This window comes from Rhipicephalus microplus, unplaced genomic scaffold, assembly GCF_043290135.1.
Source record: "Rhipicephalus microplus isolate Deutch F79 unplaced genomic scaffold, USDA_Rmic scaffold_21, whole genome shotgun sequence".
Taxonomy (NCBI): domain Eukaryota; kingdom Metazoa; phylum Arthropoda; class Arachnida; order Ixodida; family Ixodidae; genus Rhipicephalus; species Rhipicephalus microplus.
Genome location: NW_027464594.1, coordinates 9809514 through 9828115, shown reverse-complemented (window position 1 = coordinate 9828115; position 18602 = coordinate 9809514). Strand labels below are relative to the sequence as shown.

Genomic DNA, 18602 nt, shown 5'->3' with positions numbered 1-18602 from the left:
TTCTTTGGGAGACTTCGTACTTTGTAGCGCTTTCACCATCATGAACGTATACCGATGTGCTCAACTGGCTAGCTCGTTTTAACACGATAGCGTTAAGAAGCCCATTTTGCAGAAATTTTGGTGGTGGCGTCAGTGGGGGCGTCATTGTTTGTGAGCGAAAAATCATTTTATGTACAACTGAAAAATCGAGAACGATGTAAATTAGCAAATATTTAGAAATCTTGGATCTGAGTGGGGGTTGTTTTCGGGTCGTTTGGGTCCGAGTGGGGATGGAACCAGGGTCGTCAGCGTGGTAAGCAGGTGCTCACTACAGAGCCACATGTCTGCTTAGACATACTGTGAAAATAAATTCCTCTGCCTGTAAATGAAGCGAAAGTAACTTGCATGCTTTACAACCACATTCGTCCTGTATACAAGCTTCGCATTACAACATGTAACATCGCTCTAATAATGCATGGTACAAGCGTACATTGCGATCAGGCTTCATAACCTGTGATTGTGATGACTTCATGGTTTAAAACGGGCCACCCACTATAAAAGGCACATGCATTACTGCGCCTTGTCCCTTAAGCCCCTGTAGTGGGTGAATAGCAAGCTTGAAGAGATTTAACAGCGCAGTTGCTCGTGGTTTAAAGCAGGCTCCCCATTACACAAAATACAGCCGTATACAAAAACTTCACTGACACAAGCCATTTTGAACTCTGTATGCACTACGGACAGGATAAGGCTATCGCATTCAACTCCTAAAGGCAAAGCCTAAGGGTCCCTCAATTTTTCTAAGTCTCTGTTACGTGGCGCGGGCGAGGGTGCATTCACGTTCACTCTTATTCATTGGCAGAAAGAAATTTATGGTCTGGAACACGCTTATTCTTCATCATCAGCCACAGCGCAAAGTGCAGATAATGCCTTACAGGTGTTTTTCGCAGGCACATCGCTTATGAGCAGAATGACGAATGGCATAGTGGGTGCTTCCCTACTTTGTGAAAGTTAGTGACGAATAGCGAGTACCTTGCATGGGCTGTGCCCTGCTGGACACACAGACAGACAACGGACAAGCCCTGGTCTAAAGGTGCTTCGCCCTTATATGTTGGACAAGCCCTTCGTATAACGTAGAATCACAGCACATTTTATGTAATCTAGCCCATTCGAAATAACCTTAAAATTTGTATCGTCGCGAAATTCGGATCAACTGTAATCGTGTCATCTAAATTTTAATGCAGGGGAATTCGCCCAATTTTTGTGATACGTAAACTTTACAGGAGCGGTTATCATTGAGGAGTGAAAAAGATTGAAAGCCAGAGAATGACCACAGAGAGAGAAGAAAACACTTCGAAAGAGAAAAACAAAACGCCATGCCTGCCCGGTAGGCCCAACACTGTCACAGCGAAAGCTAGAAGAGCGACCTTTCAGATCCTTTCCAAAACACTCATTTGGTAACTACTGCAAACACACTTGCTTAATACCCACTGGAGATTTAATAATAATTTTTTGGGTAGTAGGCCAGCATTCGCTATGCTACTTCTCGTCATTCTTCTGTGAAGCAGTCGTGTTCGCTGAACACTTAAAAGGAATTATGTGCCAATTTTCCATGCAGTGGCTGACGACGATAAGAAATTTTGGCTGAAGTGGGTATACACCACGGTTAATAAGGGAACACAAACAAGCTTTTGTCATGGTTTGGAGCATTGGACGGCTCACTCGTAACACTATTCGCATTGTGCAACGACTGGTTGTTTTTTCGCTATTGTAAAACGCTTTATAAGTCTTATTAACGTAATTGCTTTGCCGACATCAAGGCTGCCTAAGGCAAGTTTGACAATAATTTGCAAGCACCGGTGTAGCTCAGTGGTAGAATACTGGGCAGGCATCCAGCGGACTGGGGTTCAAGCCCCTCTGTGTCATTGGTGGAAGGTTCTTTTTCTAATTTTTTTTTTCTAACAGGCGGCAGTGGCGGACAACAACAACTTCACAAGACCCAAGAAGTGATCTCGTAACAGCTTTCGCTTTAAAAAAAATAAAGACAGGAAAATACAGAAAGACAGGAAAACAACCTAACATGGGGAAAAATTGAATGGCACAGGCTCAGCATAAAAAATAGACAGTTGGGGAATCTCTGCTCCTGTCCGCGCTGCGATTGTGTCACCCCCCGGAGTGGCGGCGAACGTCGTGACAGCGCCACCTACAGAACTGCGACCCAACTGCCGCGCCGGAGCTGCAGACGCAAGAAGCATGGAGCCCACTCTTGTCGTCTGCCAGCACACTTACTTTTGCTGCTTAGTGTATTAGGGCATAGATCAGATACTCTCCAAATGAGACGGCAAATCGTTACGACGAGTTTTCACTAAACTAGCCAGAGCCCCTTGGGAGAGAGACCATACCACAATAGTTTCACAAAGCTGTCCGCAGGTCCTAAACAGGTTTGCTTTCACTCTTTCATGTTTGCATGCGAAGGTAAAAATGGGATACAATATGCTCTAATGAAGAAAAAAACATACAAGACGACTTTTTCAGATTACAAAAAAATAAAACAACTGGAAACGGAAAAACAGAAAAAATATTTTTCTGATGTGTCTGCTCTCTTCTGAAGCTTGTGTTATGTTGGAACTTTTTTAGAACCAATCGTTCATGCCAAGCCACAACAACCAAACATGTAAAGCTGAGAACCACGCTTTTTTCATTATGTACCTTACAAGGACGTTTGGAGGTTGGTAAAATATTGGCTGAAGACTTCCGACTCATGACGAGTATCCTCTACCTTCACTCGTTTGGCGTTGCTTTTATCGGTAATTTCAGCGATATAGCGGCCAGTTCTTGGCTTCATTTCTGGGCACGAGTAAGTAAAACCTCCGCCTAAAGTGCCGCTTCAGAATCAAAAGTTCTTCGGCTGGCCGGGGATGTCTGTAAATTTGAACTTAGCATAGTGTGTCGCCTGCCAACCGTTCCGCTGCGAAAATAGTTTTACTAGACGCAGTCATTTTCCTTCCATTGTCTATCTCCTCGGACTAGGACTAGCGCTCATGGCGCTAGTCCAATCGGTAGCGTGAAATGTGGAAGCGATTCAACAGCGGACGTCGTAAGCTCCAGGATTGCTGCTGACAGTTTGTTTGAAAAGTTGCATGGCATGTAATAAAGCAATTTTCACTAATAACTACACGCTTGCTGCCAGAATGTTTGTCACGTCTATTTCTGGACGTCGTGATCTAATTTTTTGTGCTTCGTGTCCGCAGAAGAACACGTGAATGGTGGGGACACATTTACACTCTTCTTCTAATATGCTTTATCCATGCATCATCATACAGAAGAGTTTTTTCGTAATTCCTTTCACCAGCACATTCGCGTTTATAATCCCTGTGGCGGTAAAAGCCCCTAAAAGACTCTGCCCGGTCGAACTCGTGGTTGCTAGGATCAGAATTGAAAATTCTCGCATGTTTTCTTTTTAAATATCATCTCATTAGTAAAAGCATGTTTCCTGGCCGAGCAGCCACAATTCGGATACAATAAGCGCAGCTATAGTGGGGCCATTGCTCGCGACTCTGATATCAGAAGGCCTGTGATGAGGCTACGCCTTGCCACACTTCCGCCTGTAGCTTTCCAAGGTCACTAGCTTACAATTAAAGAAAAAAGTGTACATCACGGCATTGCATACATTGTTTCGTTTTGAAAGGGGGAGGGGGGAGAAGAGGCTGCTGCATCGCTTCAATGGTGCAGTAGCTGGCGTGCGCTATCTCGAGGCATAATGAGACTGCTCGTAAATTTTCTAAGCTGCTAACATCGGCTTCGCGTTTACATAACAGCACGAAAACTGGCACCTGGAGTGATCATTGTCCCTTCAGCCAACGTTCTTTTGAGTTGCACAATATCATATCTAAAAGATACAATTTGTTAGCTTCAGTTAGGCTCTTAGCAATGAATGCGATACCAACAAATTGTATTGGTATAACAAATGAGGGTCGACGTCTTTCGTGAGAAGCGCTAGTGGCGGGGTTGCCATTTCCAAGGTCCGCGCACTTGCCGCACTCGCAAAAACTTGCTGCACGCGCCTTTTTAGATATCCACGACTTGGGTGGCTAGAAACCCCTGGCACATCTCTTGAACGCCGATGCACGTACAGATGGAATCAGACTTGTCTAGAGCGCCCAGCCGGCTGCTCCAGCTGGCTTTTTTTTTTTTTTTTTTTTCAGAAACATGTAAAGAGAGACTCTGTAATGATACCAAACATTGTCATACTGCGTGTTAGGCCCTAGTGCTATAATGTAAGCATCAATGGAAGCTTGTACCTAACGTGATATAGAAGCCGCGGCCAACAACAGTGTCGACAGGCGCGCTCCGCTGCTCTAGACCAGTGTAATATATCTGTACAGCAGGAACGGCACGTTTGAGTAGACCTCTGAAATGGTGCGAATCGAGGCTCAATGCGTACTCTTACGTAGTCGCTCTAAAAAGCAAAGCACTTTCTGAACAATCTGTTCGCATTGAGAGTACAAGGTAGAAGGGTATACCAGTCGTAAATAACGCATGCGCCAGCGATCGTACCCTTAAAGTCAAAGTTCATAACAACGTCCCCCCTCCCCCCTCGCATTCCTAACTCGATCCTTCCTGTATATTGAGAACATGTGGCGCATTCTCCTCTGCTTGAGTAACAATCGATGGGAGGCCTGGCACGTGGGGTGATGTTATCCCATCCGACCTCAGTGCAAACTAGATAGGTCGTAAAAGTGGCGTTTCTTGGACGAGTTGGAAAGGTCAGCTCTTCTTATCTCCAGTCGCGTTCGTCGCCGCTGCTCATGCGCTTTTACCTGTGTGTTAAGCGCACGATGCGCCGGGGGATGCTATCGATTTGGACATTATACACAAAACATGACAGCCAGTGGCGCAGATAGGGGAGGAGGGGGCACATCGGGAACAAGCATCCCCCCCACCTCCGAAAAGTTTTTTGCCATGGTATATATAGCGCACATTGGCCTTTTGCCTGCCCCACCCCTCAGATCAAGGTGCATGGTGCGACTATTCTTCCATCAACTGAAGTAGTGCTCCTAAGATGACTGGCTCCATGAAATTTGCAGTTTCCTATGAATCTAATTGCTCTAAATCGGGAGACCTCAGTGGCACCACTGCACTTCACATACTGCAACAGTGCAGTGTCATATAGTGAACATTGTGAGAAGTAAAGGGTGGTTACGGAGGAAAATGGACTGAGCCACAGTGTAAGGAGCTTCACCTCTATAAAAAAAAATTTAAAGAAGCATAGGCAAGTCAGGTGAGAGGTTAAAAGCCTCACCTAATGAGAATCTGCTACGCGCCCTGTAGCCCTGCTTTGACCTTGCCTTGCTTGACTTGGTGAGAGCACTGCTAATTTTTCTTCACCCTGTCTTACTTTAAGTACATGTATCGGGAAATGTTCCTTGTGGAGAAAAAAAAAATTAACAGGTCATTGAGTATACTTCACGTAATGGCACAAATACTAATATGAAGTAAGACTAACAATCTTACAAAGTTCATTTAATTGAGGTTTAGCTGTATTAGTTGCCATTTCAGTTTTAGTGTATTTGTGCCATTTCAGTTCCGTGAGATTGTGGTACCACGAGAAAAAGTTCCATTGCCTGTAATCGTTTCTTAAATAATAAGCTAATTCCAGGGGCTTCACTACGGGCAGTTTCAGTTGTGTAAATGTGCTTGCTTCTGGCTTTTTGCAGCTGAACAAGGATATCGAGCTGTCTTCTTTGGCCCTGAACGGGCACGAGCCATTGTCGTTGTTTGCGTCTTCGCGTGATGTCACCGACTCCACCATGGGCCGTAATGGCTTCCAGCAGTGCCTAGACAACACCAAAGCACACAAGTACCAGGGAAATCCTGATACGGAACCAATTCGTAGCTACGAGGTGGTCTTCCTCGTGCGCCTGCTCCATCTTCTGTCCACTGCCATCAACGACAAGGTGAGGGCACCTCAGTGCTGTACACTGCTGCTGCTGCACTTAACCACTATGATGGTCTGGTAGTCAAGGCGCTCGACTTCTGATCTGAAGGTCGCTGTTCGAATCCTGGCTGCAGGGGCTGCATTTTCGATAGAAGTGGAAATGCTTGAGGCCCATGTACGTAGTTTTAGGTGCGCGGTAATGTACCCTAGGTGGTTGAAAATTTCAGGGCCCTTCATTACGGCATCCCTCACGATTGTATCGTGGTTTTGGGACATTAAACTCCAACAGTCATCATGCTGCTGCAGTGTTAAGTACCGTATATACTCGTGTAAGGGCCGCACTTTTTTTTCGAAAATTTTGCTAGGTGCGGCCCTTACACGAATCAGGCCGATTTAGTACAGGCAGTACAGGCCAAAGGTCTGTACTGTTTATGCAACAGTAGCAGAGTGCAAGAGTCACAAATGACATGCCAGAAATGTTTTTATTCGGATTCCATTTCGCTGTCCTCGTTCTCGGAGGAGCTCGCCTCGGCGTCCGCGTCTTCCCAGAGACGGTCATCTTCGGTGCCGTTCATGGAGTTCGAAATTCCCGTTACCTTGAAGCTTTTAGCAACTACTTCTACTGACTTGGCACGCCACGCATTCAAAATCCATTCACACACCTGTTGGAGCGACGCCCGCTTCAGCCGTCCTGTAGGGGTCTTCTCGTGGACGCCTCCAGCCATCCATTCAGAGTAACATCGGCGAAATTCCACTTTGAATGGTCTGTTGACGCATACGTCGAGCGGCTGCAGCACACTCGTCAGGCCACCGGGAATGACGGCCAAGTCCGTACGAGTTGCGGCAACTCGGTTCTTGACGCGGTCGGTCAAGTGGCCCCTAAAGCTGTCCAAAACAAGGAGGGCTTTCCGTTGTAACAGCCCTCCAGGTCTGTTTGCCCAGACGGTCTTAATCCAGTCAACGACCAGTTCCTCGGACATCCAGCCCTTCTCTTGCGCACGTACGACGATTCCCTGAGGGAACTTCTCTTTTGGGAGAGTCTTCCTTTTAAATACGACGTACGGCGGAAGCCTCCTGCCGTCTGCCGTGATGCACAACATCACAGTGCACCTTTGGCGTTCTGCACCAGTCGTGCGCACAGACACACTTTTCGCACCTTTTAAATCCACTGTGGTGCTTTCCGGTGCATCGAACCACACAGGTGTCTGGTCCGCATTCCCAATTTGGGACAGGTCGTATTCATGCTCCCTCCTGAGAGCATTCACGAAGCGATGAAACTTAATGACGTGGTCTTCGTACTCGCGCGGCAGTTTTTGGCAAATCGTCGTTCGGCGCCGAATAGAAAGCTGGTTACGGTTCATAAACCGCGTAGCCCAGCCCCGACTTGCCTTGAATTGTGCCGGGGGTATTTCCATGTGGCGAGCGATGCTGAGGGCTTTGACGCGTATCATGTCAGTCGATACGGCGTAGCCGTCCCTTCGTGTGTCGACGACGTAGTTGACGAGCTCGCTTTCGAGTTGCGGGTACTTGCACTTTTTCCCGCGAAACGCCTTTCGGCTCCTGTTAGTAGCGGCGAGGGCATCTTTCTGATTCATCCAGTAACGCACGCGCTTCTCATCGACGTCGTACTTTCGTCCAGCTTCCCGCTTCCCGTGCTCCTCGGCATAGTCAATCACTTGCAGCTTAAATGCTGCAGTGAATGATCTCAGATGCCGGCCCATCGTCCGTCACGTGCGCTGGCTTCTGCAGGGTTCACTACAACCAACAAAGTGACACCGACGACACCGATCTGAAGTCGCGCTGCCAACGTATCGACACGATGCTAGGAACGATGCCAACAAAGAGGCCGCACAAGGCAAATATGGCGGCGCGCTGTCAACAGCGTGGTCGGCGCGTCGGCGGAAGTAGAATAAAAGCGGAAAAGCGTGCAGCGCCATCTGGCTGTAAATGAACTAACTACACTTTTCTGGCGGGACATTTTGAACTTTTGTTTTTTTTTTTTTCGAAATATCCGCTTTCAAAGTTGGGGTGCGGCCCTTACACGAGGGCGGCCCTTACACGAGTATATACGGTAGCTTGCTACTGTGTGTGTTTTTTGTGCGTAGGCATGTGTGAATGTAACTTTCTTGGTTCAAAGCAAATTATTGAATGGCATCATAGTGCCTCCGTATTCCCACCATTGGTCACGTCTCAAAGAAAAGAAGCTTTGCTATGGATTATCAATGATAATGAAGCAAATATGTGCTTCCCACAGTGACCTACTTTTAGTCAACTGCTTTACGGGTTAAGGGGAGATACGAGTCGAAAAATGGCGTTTTTAGCCAAATTTCTCATATTTCTGGTTTTTACTGAATTGTAATCCTCAACCCTTCTTCTATCATCTGTGAAACTTTCAAAACAAAAGTCCCATAGGAAAATGCAAAATAATGTGTATGAAGGCGTCGCTGTGGCTCTAAATTTCGCGAATTTCTGCTAATATTGGCCACCTTTGAATGCGGGCTGCACCCCGTTGCAACGCCGCCCGGCGTAGCGACCAGCTGGGAAAGTTGCGTTCAGCCTTCTTCTTACAGCTCCCATAACTGACAGTTTCGTACGTGAGCAAGAAAATATATAAAAAAAACAAAGCTTTCTTACCACGAGGTTTGAGCGGTTTGAAATGCCCGGCACTGTCAGCCGCATCGTTATTGGCTACCGAGTGAGTGTTGGCAGTACGGCGACGGCCATCGGCATTTGGTCCGTCTGCTTATCTGCGCGTCTACGCATATTTCTGCGATGACAAGTCCAAAAAAGCGCAACGAGAGACCACAGAAGTTTTGAATGAAGCACAAGTTCAAGGGAAAGCGGCGCAAAGCGCATCGAACGACGGCAATAAAAGAGAACCAGTCTACGTGCGCTAGGCCTAGCGGCGGCATCGACGAGTGCGCGAGCAACAGTGGCTGGGATGAAGGGATCGACGCTGCGCTTTCTTTTGTCAGTGCCTCGGAAAAAAGATAGGCTTCTTCGATAAAGATAAAAGACCGTGCGGTGAGGTTTGTGCTACGACTGTGTTGTGCGACACACTCTTGCTGACGGCACTTGTGGCGGGTGCGGCGTGCCCAGTTTGCGGTAATAAATAACTTGCCAGTTCGGGAGCCGGCAGAAAAGCGCAAGGGACTTTCGTCGCTCCTCGAACTTCATTGTGAAAACGGCGAATGCTTAGTGACTGTAGTTTCGTGCTCTTATACGTCGCCACGTGTTACGGCGAACGGCAGTAGCCAGGCGAGCCAAAGGTACGACAAGGGGAGCTCCCGAGATAGTTTCGCCGTAAATGTGAAGGCGGTGGGAGCTGCACGCGATGTCGGCATCGAGCATGAGCAACTGTCGAAATTTTGCTCCATCATTGGACTCGCATAGCCAATACACGAACGAGGATTTTTTTCAATAGCCAGGAAAGTGCACACCGGTGCCATGGAAGCTGCGAGTGAAAACTTGCTCCAATCGAGACAGCTGACAAAAAAAGCAGCAGGCGAAACTGATGTGGCTGTTATGTTCGATGGGACTTGGCAGAACAGGGGCCACAAAAGCCACAATGGTATTGGCACAGCTATCTCCTTAGATACTAACCTATGCTTGGACTTTGAGGTCATATCAAATTTCTGCCTGACATGCAGTAGACACAAGGATATGGGCCCTGACGAGGAAGTTTGGCAGGCATTTTATGGACCAGCCTGCGAAAAAAATGTTTCACGTGCCATTACCACATGGGCAGAAAATGAAAGAGCCAGCCATTCAGAAGCCTGCTAAATCACGCACTAAATTTCGTACCGAATTCTAGTTAATCACGCAAAGTACTTAAAAGAAACAGCTTGCACCTTTTCAAACGTTGTTTCGGGAGATGCGCGAGCAGAAACGACACGAGCGAATGCACTGGCAGTGGCCGCGGCGTATTCGGCTGGCTGTACACAAGCAGGCGAAGCACGTTGGGGCATGCCGACACTCGGCCACTGCACGATCTACTTCCAGTGTTCTTGGTGATCATAGTTTAAACCAGGCTCTCAATGAATGTGTCCTCTTTTAGGCTGTCAAGCTTCGTCATGCTGTATGGGTAGTTTGGAATTTGAGCCAATGGGAGCCGATGCGATTTGAACTGATGAAACGCCTTTGCCACCGTGTTGAATCTGCGGCCGGCTAGTTAGATCGCAGAATTTGAGCTAGCGGAAAGCGTATACGCTTTCGCGTGGCGGAAAAGTGGGTCTTGGGCCGATTTTTTTCGTTCCGGCCTCGCAGCGTAGTCTTCAGGACGCTTAGGCGGCGAAGCGAGTGAATTTTCAGTGAGTTTTATCGCTTTCAGTTTTTTTCAAGGCCCAGTGTGAACGTAGCCTAAATGTCTCTTATGTGCACGCCTATGTAGAATAGTTTCAAAAGGAAATAGCATATTGGTAAGTGCTTTATTTGAGTAGAACACTGCTATTACATTCCCCACTGATGCGTATTTTCGGCTGCTAGCTTGTATTAAAGGGGGCAGATGGATCTTTGGGACCTAAAAATCGCGAAAAACACTTTTTTTTTTAATGGCCTTTTTAAATTCTGCAAGCATTTTTACACGTGCCTGCCAATTTTCAGACTCCAGAAAGTGATAATTTACTCGTTATATCATTACAAAGAGGACTCGCGAGCTTGCACAGAATCTGACGAAAAACACTTCTTTCGCGACGCAGAGCTACCGTTTGCCCAACGCCATAGCCACGATCTAGGTCTCGTTCGAAAGCGCATTTCTTCATCTTCAGATTTCCGCTCGAACAGCCTGGTTGCTGAAAAGAGCAACCGAAAAAAAATCTAAATATGTGACGCTATTAGTTAAGTGCACGTGACCACAAGGTGGCCACTTCATTGGTTGATTGGACTCTCATTGTCTGCTCGGTGCGTCAACGTGCGAACAACTTGTTCTGCCGCCACACCGCCTGTGCTTTGACTAGCGTGCTCTGATTGAAGTTGTTGCAATGCCTGGATCATTACAAAAGTATTATACCTGTCTTAAGTTCGGTAAAAAAAAAGAAAAAAAGGCTCAGGCGAACAACTTCAAGGCACGTCTCTTGGCAAGTAGCATCAACAAAGAACGGGATGGGTCACCCGCCGATGCCAGCCTGATGGCTTGCCAGCCTGCGACGTTCCCAAACCTGACGCATCGCCGGCACATCCATCATTGCAACGTGCAGATGAACATTGCGCACATCGAGACTCCACGACCCCGCCGACAGCGAAGGAATCGCTGAGGCACCCAAGACAGTCGACGGGGAGTTAGGACCAGTGGGTCCGCTGGCCATCGACGCTTCGCAAAGCAGCGGCCGCCTCCGCCGTAACACAGCCTTGCTAACCAAATTAGAGCTGCAGGTACGGTGCGCAAAAGCCAATTCAAGGCTGTAGGAACTGGCATAGATGGCCGTGTCGAAGAGAAAATTTGAGTTTTTGAAGAATGACGCATCGGCCGGCGCCGCTCCCCCGGAGCCAAGCGAAGAGGAGGCAAGTTTTTTGATCGCCGGTCTTGGCTGCATCGGTCAACTGCTCGATGCCATGAAATGTTAAATTTGCAACGGAAGCGTCAGTATTTACAGACAGGACAGGCAATACGGCCTTGCCGTGAAAATGTGTGCACGTTGCCTGAACTGTGGTGACATCGCGCATGTGTAGAGCTTTCGCGAGTGGATAGCGCTCGGAAAGTGAATTCGTTCATTGTCAATATTCTCGCCACTCGAGCCATGCAGGCTACTGGGAACCATCAAGCGGCCATTAATGACATATTTTCGACCATGAATATATCTCATCGCCGACTTCACAAGGAAACGTGGCAGGGATATGTGAAGCAGAAATTTACACCTGCAGCTAATCGCATGGCCGAAAAAGGGATGGGCGAGTGAGCAAGTACAGTTCGCGAGTGCAATTCACGAGCTGTACAAGGAGCTGCATAGTGACTTTGCCGACGGTATTGCAGTCTCGACGGTATTGCAGTCGCGCCGGGTGTGAGCGTCGACTGAAGGACGGTGATCCGGCATATCAGGCTTGGCAAGACAGCCACGTGTGCCAAAAAAAAATACTACAAAAAAAGCTGGCGAAATGGAAGTTCAGGCAGCTGTGCTCTTCTTTGAGAGGTCCCTGAAAAGAATGGCCTGAAGTACACAACAATCTTGTCAGATAGTGACAGCCGCACCTTTCTAGCCTTGCAAGAAGCGGATGTCTACAGCTTCACAAAAGGACAAAAAGAGGACTGTTTTTGTCACGTCCAAAAGCGTATGGGCACTGTGCTAGGCAATTTAGTAGGAAGACAAAAAGGAGGTGCCTATGAAACCCTTGGGGGAAGGGGAATGCTCATTGGTGACATCATCACACGGTTGAGTTCTTAATACGGCTGGGCGCTTAAATCTCACAAAGGAGATGTTGACGGCATGCAGAAGGCTGTGATGGCGACTTACTATCACATCACTAATAATGATAGTGAGTTGAATCACAGCCTGTGTCCCACAGGCCCAGACTCTTGGTGCCGGCAGAACATAGCTGTTGCCAAAGGGAAGCCAGCTCCGAGGCACCATTACAATTTGCCTCAACATGTGTGCAAGGCTCTTCTGCCAGTACATGAGCGCCTGTCTGTTAAAGTACTTCTAGAAAGGTGCGAAGGAGGTAAAACCCAGAATAGCAATAAAAGCCTTCATTCTATGATCTAGGCTTTGGCATCTAAGCAGCGCCATGCTTCACTGTTTGCGGTTGAAGCTGCAGTTGCGAAAGCAGTAATGAAATTCAATGGCAACAGCTTCAGAATGTCAAGAGGCATCCTCGACGAAATCTCAACCCCAACCTCCCAAGCTTCAGATGAATGACCGAGGAGGACAGGTGACTAGTGGCTGACACAAACTGCCAGCGTGCTTCGAGCGAAAAGCAAGCACTAAAGGAGTGCCACCGCAGTGCTAAGTACCAGTGAGGTTATGGCAGCTAGAGCAATAATTCCTTTTGCAATAGAAGCCTGTACGTGTGTAGAATGCCAGTATGGAAATGGAATTTAGAAAACAAGCCTTTCAATTAATTACTTATCAAATTTGTAATAGCATACCAACTGCTTTTTCAAAGTGTAAAATTCAATCTGCCTTAATATAACTGAAAAGCCAAATAAAATAAACTATTTCCATTATTTCAATCTTCAATCATTATTCTATGTTGCCATATCTTAAATGTTGCTTTTAATTAGGCACTTTTTTCTAATGAGGCCTTAAACAATGGGGGTTAAACTTGCATTATCTTAGGAATGAGATGAGTTACAGGAAAAGTAATTGCACATTTGAAATGAGCAGAAAAAACTGCACAGGCCCGTGCAGTTTCATCAAGATCACTGAATAAATAAAGAAAAAGTGTCTAAAATGAATCTTCCCCCTTAATTAGTCCCAACATAGTTCCCATAGGATCCCATGTATTGCAAATCTCGCTGTTACGCAGCAACTGTGGTGCCTTCTGACATGATGCGTCACAACCTGGCTCACCGAACCCAGCAGGGTACCGCCAGTTTAATTTGACTATTGACAGTCTTAGCTTGGCTTGGCTACAGAACTGGCTGCAAAGAGCTGCAGGTGAGTTGGAGAGGCCACCACTAGATTGCCATCTGTGAAAAGTGCTATCACCGTCATCCCTGTGCTGACAACACAAGTTTCACTACAGAATGACAAAAGTACATGACAGTCAGCCTTCTTATGCAAGCGCTGCTGCACGCTGACAGCAGTGCAGCCTTTCAAGTTATTGAAAAATGCGGTGCTTTCTTTCTTTCTTTTTTCTGTGGTGCTTTCCACTCAGCGAAAAAGTAGGCAGTCTACTTCGTATTTACTCGATTCTACCGCGCCCTCGATTGTAACGCGCACCCGATTTCCACAGCGAAAAAAAAAAAAAGTAAGACATCGATTGCAACGTGCACCAATTTTTTTCGCTGGCCCGCATGATCACACCACTCGAAAAAACGACTCCTTTCGGGAGCGTCTTCCATTTAAATATGAGGTACGGGCGAAGCTTGTGCCCATCTGACGTGTAACAGAGCATTGCCGTCACTGTAGTTTTACCGCGGACCGATGTCAGCACGCGAACTTGCTTCGCCCCCTTCTTCTCGACGGTTGTGGTGCCAGGCATGTCGAAGTAAAGAGGCGTCTGATCGGCATTCCCGATTTGCCCAAGCAGGTAGTCGTTGTTGCGCCGCAAGTTTAGGACGAACCTCTGAAAACTGTGAAGCTTTTCATCGTACTCCTCCGCAAAACTTTTCGCATATGCATGTTCCCCTTTGGAGGGAAAAGCCTTTCCTCTTCATAAAGTTAGTTAGCCAGCACCTGCTCGCTTTAAACTGGCTCCGCATTAGACATTTTTCTAAGACTAATTGCAAAGTCCGCACTTGGAGCAGTTCTGCCGTCACGGGCCGCTGTGCTGCTCGCTGCCAAAGCACATACTCGCCGAGCAGCTCTTTAATTTGCGGAAACCGACCCTGGTGTGGTCCACTGAAGTCTTTGCGTAAAGCTTTGCTGTCGAAAATCTTCTGCTTTTGTTTCCGCCGGTCCCGCACGCACGTTTCGGGAACTCCGAACGACCGCGATGCGGCCCGATTTCCGTCCGTTTCTGCACACGCGATGACTTTTCTTTTAAAAGCGGCATCGTGGTGCACTCGAGTTTTTGGAGTCGGCCATTCCACGCCGTCGATGCTAATGCACTACTAGATGACGAACTCCTCAGCACACGTACGAAGTGCCGCACATGAGAAACACATAGGCAGAAATGGACGACGCGCCATGCCGACGCACGTAGGGGGCGGCCATTTTAGATTTGCCGATGGCAATAGATTGGCCGTAATTTTTTTGTTCGTACTCGATACTAACGCGCATGCGATTTATGAACTAGCTTAACCGGAAAAAAGGTGCGCGTTAGATTCGAGTAATTACGGTACTATACTCAATTTTAAATGTAGAGCATTTCTTAGTCGCACAATGTCACGCATCGGCGGCGATGTCCACACCCCCACTACGCATGCTCGTGCCTTGTGTATTGTGCCCCATGCTTGCATATCGTGCCAACTGTTTTCTCCCCCCCTCTCTCGTCTCGCAAGGCTATTGCAGGCAGAGTCTGCGAGTAAAAGCCGACTGCTCAGGCTGCGCAACCGTTCACTGGCCACTCCATATATGTAGGCTCTCGATCGCACATCAGCGTCCCACCACTCATGAAGGCAACCCTTCTCCTTCATTCAATAAGAATAATAGAAACGAAATAACAATTAAGCATTCCCCAACCATACCCAATTACACAACATTCACGCGATACCCCCATCACTCTGCGACGCATTTACTAGAGTTCCCCAGAGGGAAGATATGGGTGGCATTTTTTCTCTTCAAGTCTTAGACTCACTTTGCTCAAAGAAATTGTTTCAAGTCAAAGCGACTCCGTTTTCATTCACCCTGAATTTCCTCACTTAAGCCTTTTCCTGGCTGTTGCATTTTTTTCTGCACTTGTGTGAATATTCAAGTGCTTCGAATATCCGAACAATTATTACAGTATCCAAATTTTTTTTATTCCAATTTGAAATATTGTAAATATTGAAAAATTCTAAATGAACAAATAAGTGTAAAGTCGTTTCACTGTGGAATAGGAGTGTTAATTCGTGAATCCTCCAATCTAGGGGAAATCTGCCCTGCCATGAAGCCTGGCTTCAAGCTTAAAGGAATGTTTCAAGGTTAAAGGAACCTCCTCTGCAGTGAAACGACTTTTACAGAAGGTTACATGCAAACAAATATACACCCATTCGTTCCTTTGGAATACTGTAATGTTCGTTTGAATATTCACATAAGCCTAAAACATGCAAATCATTGGTACAAACAACTGGGCTGGCATAGCTGTTCCCTCAGATGAAGAGTACAGCCCTCCTCATTGCTCTCCTACCATTCATTGTCCAGTGTGCTAGCGAGAGGTCAGTTGAGGTGGGAAGGAGCTGAGTATCTGTTCCATTAGATTAGTGCTGTTAAGGCTCATCATTTGTTTTTTGTGTGCATTGAGTGTCGTCGTGTCTCAGGTCAGTGGTAGTGATAGGATTGCTCTGCCAAACTTCGACCAGCTGGATTATAGTCTGTATCATAATCACGGCTCAATGAATTTTGGGGTGATACGAATTTTTCTGTAATCCTGGCGAAGACTCATTAGTCAACAAAATTCCAGAGTATGGTCATTGTGAAACCATTTTTTATCCCACATTGTTTTATACAAACTCACTCGGCCTCGCCGATACAAACAGATTGGCTTGTGTTTGTTTCCCTCTCTGCGTAGCACTAGGCTCATGCTGCTGCCCTTTGGAGTCCTGTTGTTTTGTTCAGACCTGCTTGCCACTTCAAAGTAAGCCATGCCCCACAAGTGAGAGCTCTTGTAACCTGAAGCTGGAAATCCTACGAAAAGTTAGCAAAGATCCAAAAAGGAAGCAGATGGATTTGGGGAAGAGCTAGGCCTCGCAACATCACCATGCACTATGTAGGGTGTCCTGACCAAATTATGAACGTACTTTCCTTCAGTGTCCGAAGAAGCATATGCTTCCAAGAGAGACTGACTAACTGACAGCACTACATTATGACGAGCTAATTAAGAATGCTTATTAAGAAAGTACAAGAACATTCCTGTATGACCGTCTCGCAGCTGAATTGTATATCTTTCATGATCTTGCGTGGAAGCTACATTGTCTCGGTGGGCACGTTCGCAGGGGATTCACTTTGGAGAACTTTGGCATGTATCACGGCATAGGCTCTGTTTCTGTTGGTGCCTTGATGTGATATGGCCTTCGAAATTTTTTCAAGAGCTCTATTGTAACACTTCTGATTGAAGCCTGCTGGACACCACCCACATCATTGCTTGGAACTGGGTCTCTCCTGTTAGGATGTTGAACTACTTTGCATAGTATATTCCTGACAATCATATTTAGGGCCGTCGGATACAGGTGACCACGCTGATGCCCATTACTTCTGCCATTTTTCACTAACTTGAACTGGTTGTATCAGTGGGATTCCGACATGGCATTGTATGTTTGTGTATCTCTTTAAGAATGAAGCTTCTGGTCGAGGCTTTCATTTGTGAGGACATTCTTAGATCTTGGGATTCACCCACAGAAAATGGGTAAATCCCACTGTCGAGATATGTCACAGCTCCCACTACTCGTACAACTCACCGCTGCACCCATTACTGCTTCCCCCACTCCTCCCACTTTAGTCACCAAGTTTATGCCGTACCCCACTTCATTCAACCTACTTCATTCTACTTCATTCAAGCTCCACTGCACGCTATCAGGTTTGCGGTTTCATCAGTGTCCGCTAAGTGGAGCAGGCTAACTTTTGTTTTTTTGTTCTTATGCAGTATGGACCCCAGCTGCAATTCCTGTACAGCAGCCCCCATTTTGTTGGCCATGTGGCGCGTCTACTGCTGCAGCCACCGGCTGTCTACACTGAGGTCATCAAGAGGGGTGTCGGCGTACCGTACACGTACCGGCAGCACGAGCTGCCCGCCCGCGTCCGCCTACGATCGTTGGCTAAAAAGCAGTACCTCGTCTACTTGTGTGCCGCGGTGTTCTTTGGCTACACTTGGGACTACAGCCCCTTCCTAGTCTGTTTTATTGTGCTGGAGTGCATCTGCGCCAGCCTGCTCCTCAGGGCGGCATGGTCCTGGGGAATGCAACGTCTGCGATGGCAACAACCGCACCAGGCTGTGGGCTGAGTTGCCCTAGCCACCATTCGTAGCGAGAGTTTTTTATGTGGTTACGTCAAGTCAGTCGGTGCAGCAGTGGCTACGAACCTTCACATGTCCAGCGTGGTGCCAAACTTTATCAGCAGTGCTTAGGGACTGGAAAGCAATGAAAAGGTTTGGAGTCTTCTTTACAGAAAACTTAGCAGATGTGTATCCTTGCACGTACGAAAAAGATAGTTTGCAGTCTGTGTTTGCATACTTTTCAATGCCTGTACAAGCAGTGATCGGTGAATGTAAGAGCAAGCAGCGTGTTTAAAGGGCTTCCATATGGTTTCAACTTTTTCAAAGCAAACCGAACCAAGAGGACTTGGGCATTTCGCTCGTACTCTCAGCATTTATTTGTACACTCACAGTGTTGTTGCATTACTTCGTATGCACCTGCTGACGCATTTCTAAGGAGAGCATCCTCATATATTGCTACGGCAGAGTACTTTCAGGCTTTTGGTTTTTGTTAAGTTATGCTGCTACATTCAGTGCACAAGTCATTCTGCCCGGTACCGTTGCTCAGAAGATATGCGAAGTGTTTAATGTAGCCATGGTGCAGATCCCTTACATGGAGCAAGTGCCACTCATATTCAATTGGTTTGAGCGGTGATGGGTGAAACTTAGCCAATCACTGTTTACTGTCGTGCTAGAAATGGTACTTGTTGAAGCTGACAATGAATAAAATGTTTTCATTGCTTTTACAAGTTGTTTCATGTTTTTTTTTTTTTCATGCAGGCTTCTGCCACTGAGTGTTGCTTGTTCCTGAATCGAAGCCCGCAATACATTTTTCATCTCTTGTGACAGGGAAACCTGTACAGCTTCAGGGCATACGATAATTGCAGCAACAAAGATGCGCCAGTTTTGTGGAATCCGAAATGTAGAATAACACTTTAGACAAGAACATAAATGAAGGTGCAGTCAAACACAAGTTAATGTCCTT

At 46.9% G+C, this 18602-nt stretch overlaps 1 protein-coding gene across 1 annotated transcript in view; it reads left to right on the top strand.

Annotated features, from left to right (window-relative positions):
• The window catches only part of LOC142785342 (sphingomyelin phosphodiesterase 4-like), a 141950-nt gene extending 123584 nt beyond the window's left edge, over positions 1-18366 (top strand). Inside the window, exons 15-16 of the mRNA XM_075883823.1 lie at positions 5694-5933; positions 17291-18366. Of these exons, the coding sequence (XP_075739938.1) occupies positions 5694-5933; positions 17291-17647 (597 nt within the window). The 3' untranslated portion in view covers positions 17648-18366. The remainder of the gene's footprint in view (positions 1-5693; positions 5934-17290) is intronic.
• Positions 18367-18602: the final 236 nt, after the last annotated feature.